Source organism: Drosophila albomicans, chromosome 2R (genome assembly GCF_009650485.2).
Source record: "Drosophila albomicans strain 15112-1751.03 chromosome 2R, ASM965048v2, whole genome shotgun sequence".
NCBI lineage: Eukaryota > Metazoa > Arthropoda > Insecta > Diptera > Drosophilidae > Drosophila > Drosophila albomicans.
The window spans coordinates 24181414-24194542 of NC_047631.2; the positions used below are offsets into that span (position 1 = coordinate 24181414).

At 42.2% G+C, this 13129-nt stretch overlaps 1 protein-coding gene across 7 annotated transcripts in view; it reads left to right on the plus strand.

The window, feature by feature from the left end:
* The window catches only part of LOC117575863 (uncharacterized protein CG43427), a 71749-nt gene that overhangs the window by 52686 nt on the left and 5934 nt on the right, over nt 1-13129 (plus strand). For 4 of the 7 annotated variants that reach the window (XR_007955371.1, XR_007955372.1, XM_052007420.1 and 1 more), the window contains 5 exons: nt 529-1124; nt 2871-3077; nt 5219-5361; nt 5457-5613; nt 6799-8091. Coding sequence is in view for 5 of the 7 variants with exons in the window: in XM_052007420.1 (XP_051863380.1) it covers nt 1002-1124; nt 2871-3077; nt 5219-5361; nt 5457-5613; nt 6799-8091 (1923 nt within the window). In the remaining 2 variants the exon portion in view is untranslated. Of the gene's footprint in view, nt 1-528; nt 1125-2870; nt 3078-5218; nt 5362-5456; nt 5614-6798; nt 8092-11978; nt 12037-12496; nt 12722-13129 lie in introns of those variants that run through there. The other 3 variants (XM_034260284.2, XM_052007422.1, XM_052007423.1) reach the window with 3 other exon arrangements.

Genomic DNA, 13129 nt, shown 5'->3' on the forward strand with positions numbered 1-13129 from the left:
GAGAGACAAAAGACAACACAAAAAAACAAGTCGTAGGCCGCCACAAAGTAATGTAGTTGGGGATGTGGATGATGATGACTGTGGCAGAAGTTTTATAAGATTGACCCGCATACCAGTGTGGGGGCCAGTTAGGCAGCCAGGCAGGCAGTTGAGATGCTTTTTCAGTCCGTCAAGCAGTCAGTCAGTCCATCAGTTTGTCAGTTATTCAGACAGTTGCACAATTAGATAAAGCATCTGTATGGTTTGCACTGTGATGAATGTTAATTGAACTGCAAGTTGTACTTTGAAGCATTGTTCGGCTACCGATGACTCTAATGGGGGGAGAGGGGCAGAAATCTTGAAGAGTTTTTGTTTGCATCCTTGACGGATGCTGACTGCATTCCCCAACCACAACGACATCCCCATTGAGACACTGAGACAGCAGCACCTGCCCACATTGAGCGCTCTAATGCCTTTTAAATTATGCACACTGAATTTGACACGAAATTAATATGCTTTTGAATGTATCTTGTATCTCGTTTGTTGCAGCTAATGAAATTTGACACCTCCAACAACAAGAGTAACAACGACAACGGCAACGGAGACACAGACGGCGAAGGCAACTGCAACCTAAAGTTGATGGCCCTCTGTGTGTGGGTGGCAACAAATTAGAGAGCTGTATCGCTTTTATTGATATCGACGCCGACTCTTATTTGCCGATCATGAAGTTCATAATGACGATGATGATGATGTTGTTGTTGACCGATTGACCAGCACTAGCACCATCAGAAACACCACAAAAAAAAAAAACAGAACAGAGGCGTACGACAGCCGAAGCTGCCATGTGGAACGACCGAGAGATAAAGCCAACAACACATTGAACACAGAACAAAGCATATCGACAGTAAGAGAGAAGGAGAGAGAGTGAGGCACACTCTCAGTAGGTGAAAGAGACCAAAAGATTGCGTGATTCAGATAGCGCATATCAAAGAGACAAAACATCACACACACACAGACACAAGATGGAGACCGAGTCCATGGAACAGGATGTTATGCTCGACGGCAGCGAAGATCTGATGTCTACATCAAACACATCATCCACAAATGGCGCTGGCAGCGACACAAATGGTTGCTCCAAGAAAACGGTAAGTCGCGACCCATAAAATATATAAATTCAAACTATCCGAGTCAGGCAAGGAACAGAATCAAATCTCTAGTCTGGTCAACAGTCACATAAATCAAACGTTTCATAGCGATTGTCAAGACTGCGCGACACTTATGACACTATTTAAATTGGCTATCCTATGGGATTGTTTCTAAACTTTGCTTGGTAATATCCGACAAGACTAGCTCTTTAATTATATGTTGCATAAAGTTAAAGAGTGAAAGAGCAACTTCGTACCGGAAATTTTAACAACATTCCAACTGGAAAAGGAAATGAGATATATGTATGTATAGATCGTTAAATTTGATTAAAAGTTGGTTTGCAAGTAATCTGATATTTACGATTAGTTCATTGCAAACCATATCCAATAATACACACCAGACATGAATAGGATAATTGAAAGGTATTAATTGTTCGTCATGCAAAGAAACGCACACAGAGTTATGGCTTGTTTTGGCACTCAAGACACTCGTTCAGTCAGTCAGTCACTCAGTCAGTTCAGTCATTCACTCAGTGTGTGTTGCGGTTATTGTTAGCCGTGCATTGTTGAATGCATTTTGCTTTCTTGCCTTTTGGACGGGGAGCGCGCTTTTGCTTTTGCTTTTGCTTTCAACCGAAACCGTCAACTGTCGACAACACCTAAGAGGTTTCAGCGGCTCTCTGCTTAGGCATATTTCAAGTGCTTTGACCCACCCACCCAGGCAAGAGACCAGCAACAACACATGCAGAGAAGGGACTGAGTATGAGGCAATGCAATCGCCTCTTGGATGCTTGGGTACTTCCGTCAACAAAAGCGGGGCAATAACTATGACCAGACCATAAGACGATGGCCACACTTGACTGGCACAACTAGAAAGAGAGAGGAGGAGGGAGAGGTCGGAGCTAGAGGTGCATATAGTGTGGGCAACCAAGTGCCATCGTTCTATGGAAAAACGTTTAAGCGAACGTCTTGGACGTATTCATATAGGCATTCGTATTTATTGTGGCTCCTGTTGCCAGACTTTTCCAGCTAATTTAGAGCTGGGTAACTGGGTGCAGTTGTAAAAGCTGCTTGCATCATTAGCTACCTCATAAAGGATTTAACAACAAAACACTGTAATTTTCAATATAGATTAAAGTTAATGTAACAACACTACTATAAAAAGTTGGAAGCCAGCAATTCATGTTCAAGTTAAGTAAATGAGCGATTCTGACAATAAATTATGAGACAGATTGGCAGGGCTGAATACATAAAAGATGGCAGCTCCTGAACTTATACTTAACCTCAATTTAAGCTCATGAAGGGATTCTTGTATTACAAAATCAGTAACTTGAAGGTCGTCATTTAAGTTATTACTCATTTAATAAGCTGCCAAAAGCGCAGAAGAAGCTCATGCTTAAGCGTTTTCACTCTCTATATAAGTCCTGCCAATAAATTACGAATAAAGACTCTAGACAACTTGAATATTAAATGCATTTAAAGGCAGTTCAAGGCGGCGCTGTTGTCAGCTTAATTTTAATAAAAAATACTTAATAGGCTTTATAAAAATCAGTCGGGCTGCCCACACAACAGCAAACAATAATAACACTACTCAAAACCAGGCGACAACTGTGAAAACAACTTTAGATTGACATTTTGCAACTTGAACTCCGGGGGTAGAGAGTGCAATTGAAACAATTTATGCTAATTGCGCCACTTATTTCATTATGATTATTACAATTTTCAATTAATTGCATTGCCTTGCAGTCCATAACGTCGCCCGATCCAACATCGTATGTGGCAAAGGCGCGTGTCACACGTCCCACGCCCCCGCCGCCCTCAAAGAATCCCATGCAATTTGTGCAGATCAAACCGTGCAATTTATATCAAACCGCACAGCAGCAGCTCAAAAAGGCCGAGGAGGTCAAAAAACTGAAGGAGGTGAAGAAAGAGGAGCCCGAAGAATGGCAAAATGTAAGTAAAAGAAGTCACTTAAGTAAACTAGATTTAGAATCATTACTTTAAAAGGAATAAATAATACGAATAAATAATACTTGCAAATAATAATTTAGCAACTCTAAATTTGTAACAAAAACCATTCCGAATGTGGATATTGTTCCGTCTACTATTAAGATTCGAGTTGAGTTGAGATTGTCAGCTGTCTTATCATGATATGTTAATAGTTCTTGCCACCAATTAAATAGAAGCTGTCTAGTCGCCATTTAATTGCACAGTCTACTGCATATCTGGTTACTATATAATTACAAATTACGTACGTATATATGTATATATATATATGTAGATCAAGTCTAGCTGGCAGTGAATTCAATGTTTCCTAAGATCTTACATCAAAGTCAAGCGAGAGAAACTCAATATGCTCGAAGAGCTTTTCAGCCGAATCGTGACAAATTTCTAAATCGCCCGTTGACTTTTTCTGCGATGTTTGTGTTTTCGCATATTATATGTCTTAAGATAAACGACGCACAACTTTTGGACTTGGGCTGGGCAGGGCATGGCTCGTTATGGCCATATCTGTGTAGTACTTACTACTACGACTCCGGTGAGCAGTCGGCCAAGTCTTTGCTCCAGTTTTCAGTGCACGTCGCTGGAGAGCGGACAAATGATATTGCATAATCATCGACTATTACTCGACTCGTACTTGTTTTCTTTTACTTTTTCCCCATTTGCTGTAGTTGTTAATATTGTCGTTTCTTGTGTTTTTTTTCTTTTGCTCTCCACAATTTACGTTGCATGCAAATTTATGTTGTTATAACCTCAAACAGATATGTCGCCCCATTGCAAATAGGCCTTTGACGTGACTGTACCTCATTACCCAATCATCAGTTGTTTTGCTGATGTGCATTTGTACTGCATTTGACATGCTTCGCCATTTACTATACAACAATATATTTGGCCACCGCCACCGCCATCACATCACATCACATCACATTTATTTTACATTCAGTTTTCGGCTTGCGTCGTCCATCGATTTGCCAACAACTTTTCTTGTTCCCAGACATAACTTTTGGTTTTTATATGCGAAAAATCTATTAAAATGCGAATAGCGTACACTCGAACTAGGTCTGGGTTTGGGTTTGGGATTCGGCTGGGGTTTGGGTTTGGGTTTCAGTTTGGGTTTGGGTTTGTGTTGGGCCTGCGGCTAGCGTCAAACGATGGGAAAGGAAGTTGAAAAATGCCGTTTTAATGGCCATTTTGTGAGCGACAAAAACAAACGCACTGATTGTTGTTTTTTCTTTATATAAATTTGTGTTCAAACGTGATTGGCGCAGCAAACTTTTCAATTTGCGCAAAAGTTTATAAAATTAAAATTTGATTGGCAAGTTTAGCAACGAAAAGTATCGATTAAATTGCTGTTAAGTTTTTGGCAAATGAAGCATGAAATTCTGTTAGGAATAACTTGAGAGATGATTTTCAGTTGAAAGTTGATGACAGTTAACTCAAAGCGTAGTTAGAACATTAAATATATTGTAAAGTGGTTGTATCACAAAGTCGAGCAGCTTTTTATTGATCGGCTTTATTTCAAAATCCGAATCAAATAAAAGATACAATAACGTTTCCGGGAAGCTCCAACACTGATATCATTAACAATAATAAATTATTGAAATGAAAGTCAAAGAATGAAGCAAAAGAAGCAAAACTAGAATTTGATTAATAAGTATTTAAAGCTGAATGCCGATTGAATGGCATTCCAATATTAATTCTAGATAAGTTAAAGTGCATATTTGAAGCATTTTGAACTTGAATAACTGGAAATATTGTACTCTCCGCAACTGAAAGTTTATCTCCGCTGTCTCGCACAATAATAATAAAAATAATAATGGCAATAGCAACAGACATTTCACCTTTGTCACGTCTCTCGCTCTCGAACCGAATCTGGAACCGAAGTCAGACTCTCGGGGCAAAGCCGTAAGCCAAGCAAAACTTTTTAATTGGCGGAGAGAAGAGTTTTGAGTGCGCGTATCTGTCTGTATATGCCTCGTATACAATATCTTTCTATATATAGTATATTTTAGTTGTCGTAGTCATAGTCAAAAAGTAATACAATGTGCTTTATTTTGTATGCTAACTTTCGCTACTTTTCTCTATACAAAAAGAACCTTGACAATTGGAAATCATCACGGCGAAAACGTGTCGAACACATCATCGATCGTGTGGTTGAAACGAAGAAGCTCGAGCTTGAGGAACATGATCGCACGCGACGAAAATCGAAAACATTTACCGAAATGATGGAGGAGAGGCAAGTAGTGCACACAACGCACATCGCAAAATGAATATCAAAAATATCGAAACTAGAAATATACTTATAATGAATTTCAAATTTCTTTATCGCAGAGCTGAACGCGGCGGTTCGAGAGGACGCGCTAAATTGGCATCGCTGGCTGTTTACAACGAGGATGAGGCAAATGATTTCAGTGATCTGGGCATCGGCACCAGCAGCGCCAGTGGCAAGAGCAGTTTGTCCGAGGATTACGACAACAATAGCGTTACGGTAAGTCTAAATAGAAATAAAAAAGTGAAGGTTACTTCTAAGAAGTGAATGGCAAAAAATGAAAGACGCAGTAGGAATGTTTTTATATAAAGTTGCTTAACATGTGAATCCAATTGATAACTACAAAAAATAATATTTTAATAAAATCAAGTCTGCAAATAAAGTAAAAGTTTAGATTGCTACACAAAATCCAATAAAAAAATAAAGTAGAATGTCAAAAAAAAAAGATCCGATCGGTTTCTTTCTAATTTCTTTGTAATTTGAAATATATTTAAATTCAACATTTAAAATATTGACTATATTAATAAACTACATAATATCGAAAAGTATGTAAAAGAAAAGCTAGTGGGTTTATTGTAGTAACAAAGATGTTTTTCTTTAAGACACCAAAGCCAGTAAAAGTAATTTCATTATTTGTCTTTACCACAATCACAGATACTTTGGTATTATTAACAACTATTTAATGTGTGAAAATGGTTTCCATTTTCCATTGGCGGCTTCGTTTAATTCATCTTGTATTCGTGATTATTTTATTTATTTTAGTTTTGTTGTGCAAACGCTTATAAACAATTACAACAAATTAGCAATTAAACTGAGTGTATAAACATCTCAAAGCAGTCGAAGCAGTGGCTTTCAATTGAGTCTCAAGCCGAGACTGTTGGAAAGTGTTGCGAGCTAATAAACACAAATTGTTTATTAATCAAATGCGTTCACAATCACAAGCGCACAATAAAAACTTATAAACAATAAGCGACAAACACAAACAGAAAAGCAAATACAAAAAACATTTCACATTGCCAGCAACAGAGCAACAGATTGAGCAATTAGACGCGCTTGTCGCCAACCCATAAAATGCAATCACATTATTTATATGGCATATATATTTATGATGGTTCATGGCATCTGGGTGAGATGGGTAGGCTAAGGTTAAGTCAAGGAAAGATCGCTGAGAAATTGGGTTGAAATAGAACTTTTGAATATTCAAATTTATTATGTGTTGTGGAAGATGTTTAAAAATAATGTATAAATAGTAAACAAATCAAGGTTAACTCGTTTTATGAAGAGAATAAATTTAGAAATGATAGCAATTTTTTTGTTAAATAATAAATAGATGGCAAATGTTTCAATTGAATATTGCATTCTATATCAACTGGTTGACTAATAAATTTCTCTCCTCACTTGCAGAGCGACAATCCGGTTGAACTGGACAAAGCCGCAGGCGCAGCTGGCGACGAAAGTACAGAGCAGCAGCAAAACCACATCAATAGGAACCGCCTTGGCAATGGCAACCAAGTTGCGGCCAGCACATCGAATGCCAGCCAACAGCAGGCAACTGCTGCAGCAGGAACAGCAACATCAATGGGGGCTGCCACACGCGAGTACATCTCATCGCCTGGCTACGATACGTCGTCGAGCACAGCGGCAGCCAGCTCGCCTGATCCTTGTGAATACACCTACGAGGGCGCCATACAGGACTACAAGCAGCGAGTGCAACGTGCCAGCAGCAATGGCAAGATCAGCAATGGCAACAATGGCGCAGCAGGCGAGACTATTATTGGCTATCCGACACGACGTGGCAGCAAGATCGAGGATCGTTTGAGTGGCTTCGAGGTGACCTCGCCCAGTGACACGCAGGAGGGTGCGGAAAAGCAAAAGGTGGATGTGCCCAAGGTGGATATATCGAAGCGCAAGGAAATCTTTGAGCAACGCGACACAGAGCCAAAGTCCAACCTGGCCAACGGTGGTGCAGTTCCGCCACCCAAGCTGGTGCTCCGCGAGCGTCTCACCAATGGCAATTCGAATGGCAATGCCAATGGTGCCCCAGCAGCTGCCGCTGTTGAGGTGAAGCGTCTGTCGGGCGATTTGACCAGCATACGGGATCGCATGCAGAGTCTGGAGCAGCAGCGCAATGCGTTCAACTCCAGCAAGAGCGTGGATGTGCCTGTGCCGCCACTGAAGCAGCGTCTGAATAGCCTGCAACATGCTGTAACCAAAGAGGAGCAACAAAAGAAGCCACCACTTGTGGCGCTCATCGATGCACGTCAGCTGGAGATTATGCGCAACGAGGAGCAGCGCATGCGCCAACAGCAGCAGCAACAAAGGGAGCGTGAACAAAAGCTGACGCAGCCGCCCACATTGATTGTAGAGGAACCGGCGCCAGTGGCAGCCACGCATGATGACAGCGGCATACAGGCGGATCAGCAGGAGGAGCTGCTTAAGGAGCAGCAACAGCAGCAGCAGCTAAACGAAGCCATTGCCGCCCTGGCTCTGGAGGAGCGTCAACTCGAAGAGGCGGCCAATGCTGTCAATCAAATTGAGGCGGAGTTCGATGAGTTGACCGATTTGCAGCCAGCAGAGTTGCCCAAGCCAACAACAAAGGCAGCAGCACCAGCAACTGTTGCTACTGCAGCAGCAGCAACACATGCAGCAACAGCAGCGCAACAGACGCAGCCAGCGCCCAGAGACATGGAATTTAGTGTAAGTTCTACTAACAATTTTATCGATTCAGCTATGTTAAGTCCACGTAGTGTCAATGATAATGATGTTGTAGTAGCTTCAGCTTCCCAAGCGGTGTCGGTACAAACCAACAATCCCTATTCCACTCCTAATTCCTACAACCCACAATCGCCCTGTAACTTGCGTAGAAAGCCCTCCAATGAAATGGTCCATGCGCGCAATTTGCTCAAAATGTTCAAGGAAACCTTTCAAAATGACCCCGAACTAGACGAGGCCGCCGAACAGCCTCGTTCACCACCTGGCCAATTCAGCCAGATCTTTGACTTTACCAAGCCAACTGCAAAGGCAGTTACCGTAACTCCCAGCCCAAGCCCAACTCCGCAACCCATGTCTAGCCCCCCAGCAAGTACAAGAGCAACAGCAGCAGTAACCTCAGCAGCAACCACAACACCACTTGCAACACCAACAACACCCTCTCCCACTCAAATACCACGTCCCTTGGGCAAACCACCCATGTCCCCGAAAGCGGTGCGCTCCAAGATTGCCACCCCAACAACGACAACAACGCCACAACAGTTTAGCATCAACGGACGCGTCGAGATCTTTAACTCGCGACAACTCGAGAAGCTTGAGAAACCACCAACACCTCCGCCCAGGCGTACTTTTAAATTCGATCACGACACAAGCGGAGGCGATGTGCATGTGCCGGAGGTGGTGATGTGTGCGCCACCCGTGACCATTGTGAATGCCGAGGAGCTGCCCAAACCCAATACGGTTAAATCGCTGTCCAGCTGCTTTGGCCAGCAAGAGGCAAGTGTCAAGTCAGGAAATCGCACTCCCACTTCACCCATTGGCAATCGATCTGCACTGCGTGCTGGCTGCACCTCGCCAAGTCCAAGTGCATCGCCACAGCTGCCTAAGGCGCTGCCACGCAGTCGCATACCGCAGATAACTCCTCCGGCTTCACCCAAGCCCCAACATCGGGCACTGGACATAGTGGATCATGCTCTGATCGATCGCAGTTCGGGTGATTATGCGCCAATTGTGGGTCAGACCCAAGCTGTGATGCACACGCCTCCCAAGCCACGTCCAAAGCCACCCACAACGTTGCCCAACCTGGATCCCTTGGCACCCAATGATTCGCTTCAGGTGCACGTAACATCACCCTCTCAGATGCCTGCCTTGCGCGTCTGCACGCCCAACGAGTCCAGTCTCTTTAAGCTGGCCAGCTCGGCGCCCACCTCGCCTGCCACCACCGAGCTGGAGTTGGCCCTTTGCCAACAGTTCCTGGACAGTGAGGCCAGCAAGCAGCAACTGCATTTGGCGCCCGAGGATGAGGCGCGTCTAGAGCAACAGGCTGTGGCCGAGCTGCCCTGTGATAGAATCGATGTGGCCAAGGTGCCCAAGTTGCCCAGCACAGGATGTCAGACCATCAGCAAGCAGCAGCTGCAGAGTTGCGACGGCCTCACGCGCGAACTTCCAGAGCCATCCATACCGAAGGAGGAGGATGTGGCGCTATGTATCGGACTGCTTGATTGTCTGGCACCAGCCCAGGAGCCCAGTTGCGAGAGCATCGACGTGCGGGAGCAGCCAGTGCCGGCCACAGGTTATCAGAATATCAGCGATGCGGATGTTAAGCGTTGCGATGGCTGGCAGGGTGTCAAGGAATCTAAAACCAGCATCAAGCCCGGCACCAGCAGTTCGCCCAGCTCGCCTATTGGAGATGCCCGAGCCGCACACTCGAAGGCGCTGATGGAGACTTGCGAACAGATCATTGCCGAGGAGCGTTTGGCCAGCAGCCAAATGATGCGCTCATCGTTGCCCGAGGCGAGTGGCAACACTGGTGGCTCCACACCAGGCACACCACTGATGGGTCGCAAGTCCAAGATACCCATACCGAAGCCCTGCTGCATATCCGCTTCCAATACGGACTCAATTGGGCGCACGGGTTATATGCCCGCTGCGGAAACAGAACAACCGCTGCTTGTGCGCAGTCACGTAGTGGAAACCGAGATCAATGTGAAGCAGGTGACGCCACCAAGCTCACCCAAGGCCAGCAAGACTACAGCGAAGGAGTCACACGATAAGGATAAAGAGAAGGACAAAGTGAAGGAGAAGAAGACCAAGAACATTTTTGATTTTCTGCGTCGCAATTTCGGACACCACGAAGAGTCCGCGACTCCACAACCTCATCCCACACTCAATGAGACCCTAGAGCCCAAGGTGGTGCTGACGAGCACACGCAGTGGCGTCGATGTCGTCAATGCCGATGAGTTTGTCAAGGTGGACAATTCCAAGTTCTATTTGCCCCCCGAGGAGGCATTGCCTCCACCACTACCCAAGACACCAGCCCCTGTCAATATTGAGATACGTAAAACAATCACAACTGATGAGATATTGGAGAATAACACGGAACAAGCATTGAGCCAGGAGATAAGCGATCTTCTCGATGATGAGCTTAACAAGCTGGAGGCGGCATCGGGAGTAGGATCAGGGGCGGGCGAGGGAGCGGCCGCAGTTGGTGCTGGTCACTAAAGTAACGCGATCACATTTCGTAGCCTTAGAATCAAAGTAGATTAAAGCTCACAAAGCTTCACTAAACTTGTCCGAAAGCTCTCTCAAGCGGCAATTCGAAAAATAATTTTATTCAGGGTAAAATACTCGAAAGTTAATGAATCAAAGAGACTATCCAGAAGTTTTCAGAGTTTATGGAAAAGCTCTCTTCTTTAGTAGCAATTGATACACCTTCAAAAGCTGTATAGTATATGCATCGAAATCAATCGAAATCGAATTTATTTTGTGACTATTATCGATAGAATTATATCGGTAGCAAATGATACATTTATTTAGATTTTTTGTTATACTTATTATATAATATTATATTATTTTCCATTTTATACATTTCTGTTGTGGGGCTCAAGCTACGTAAGCTACAGTTTTTTATTATTTCATTTATTTCTTTGTTCTTTCAACTACTAAAACCAATTTTTATGTATAAATACGAAATTTTATTTATGTAAAGAAAAATGTGAAACATATGTTCTATGGTTATATATTTTATACACACTACATATCGTGCTGAGTAAAACTTCTAATACACAAAAAAACGAAAACAAATGAAACAAAACCTCAAAAAGCATACCAAAATAATGAACAAAAAAATAATAGTAATGATAATGATATAATAATAATAATATTAATAATGTTGTGCTATTTTATGAATAAACAAAAACAACTACAAAAACAACAAACTCGATACTACAATACGTTGCGTAGCGGAAAAAATAATTCAAACTCGCCGGCAGTTTGAACTGCTTGCACATGCAAGCAGTGCACCCTTCGCACTTGTTCTGATTGATGTCAATTGTCTGCTTCTGCAACTGCTTTCTTGTAGCTCTTGTTAATTCCCATGGTGGTACTTTTTGAAACGAAGGGAAATTTGGTATTTGATGCCCTTGCAGAATGTTGTCTGTCGTTTTCAATACCATTATTATCAATTGTTTAAACAAAATTTCTGCAGAGGCATTTAAACTTCGGCATACCGAAGATAGTTCTTCTTTCCTGTTTAAACAAAAAACAAAGCGAAGGAAGTCTTTCGATAATACACTGTCCAATGTGCCCTGGTCCTTGTTGTGTTCTTGTCTTGTCCTATCCAGCTGATTTAGCGTAAGTAAGCTCCAAGGTTTCAAGGTTAAACATTTAAGGCTTTTCCGTATACTGTAAATACTATATTAGCTATAAAACTATCTATCGTACTATTGTCGTAATGTGATCATAATCTGTATGCATATCTATATATCTATATACATTTCTCTTACATGCCTTGCGCTCGTATTGTTGGCTAAAATTATCAAATATTGTATACATTTAAAACTGCTACTGATACGTAATTCAAATGCAAAATGCAGTTACATAGTTTACATGCTTACTGCCAGCAAAAGTTGTTGCAAGTTTACAATTTTCGAGGTAAGCGGTTGTGTCTCTATCTTTCTCTCTCTCGCTCATTTGTACATCTCATATGTCTTGTCTCATTTCTTTGGTTCTTTGATTTGTGTATTCTGTTCTGTTCTGTTGTTTTTTGTGTTTAGTACTTAAGTTCCAATGTTCCAATGCATGTTCCAGCTATACATGATGTCTGCCTATTTTACCTACATATTGTGAAAAAGCCAAAAGTCAGCGTGGTAACGTCACGACCTCCGCCCCCGCTTAGACGACCCCCAAGTGAGGTTTCAGTTCAGCTCAGCAGTGCATACTTCGTGGCGCGTTTACCCAAACCCCAAATCGTTCCATATGTACTATATATACCTTGTTATATGCTCTCCATGCGCATTCTTTTTTTTCGCTTTTCGCAATTTTGCTTTATCTGTAAGTGAGCGGGTTAATGCGAACCCTTTGCAACAGTTGCGTTTAGTTGCCTTTTGGCTTTCAACTGTTTTGCTTCGCTTCAGACACAGACCGGGTATCTGTTTCATTAGGTTTTTATCTTTATAGTGCCTCTCATTTATGTCTGTATACTATACTTATACCAACCAGCCAACTAAAAATAATCAGTGGTTCCGTCGGGGGTATACCTTCAGCGCAATAGGTTCTGCTTGTCAATAAATTAAAGTGCGTCAGTTCGGGGCAATTATTTTTTGATCGACACAACATGGTAAGCACACATATCCGGAGATCGAACCGAAATCGAGACTTCAAGTGTTATTACAAGCTGTCAGAAAATTTATCATTTTTATTTAATCAGACAACACTCAAGTTACAAATCCAAATTGACAGTGAGATTTGATTGTAATCTCTAGTAAAATTCGACGACATTTTTTCCGAAACAAAAAAATAGATATACACTGAGGGATATTCCAGAAAAATGTAAAGTAAAATTGTAAAAAAGTCATTTAAAATATATTAAATACCTTATCCCAGCTAAAATTTATAGTAGTGAGATTAGCAATATGTAGAATATAATTTTCAACTAAATAGTAGTAAAAATTCAAGAGTGTTCAGCAATGGTTGTTAAGAAATTCATAGGAATTCCATTTTATAGCCTTAACTTGCTCTTCAAATT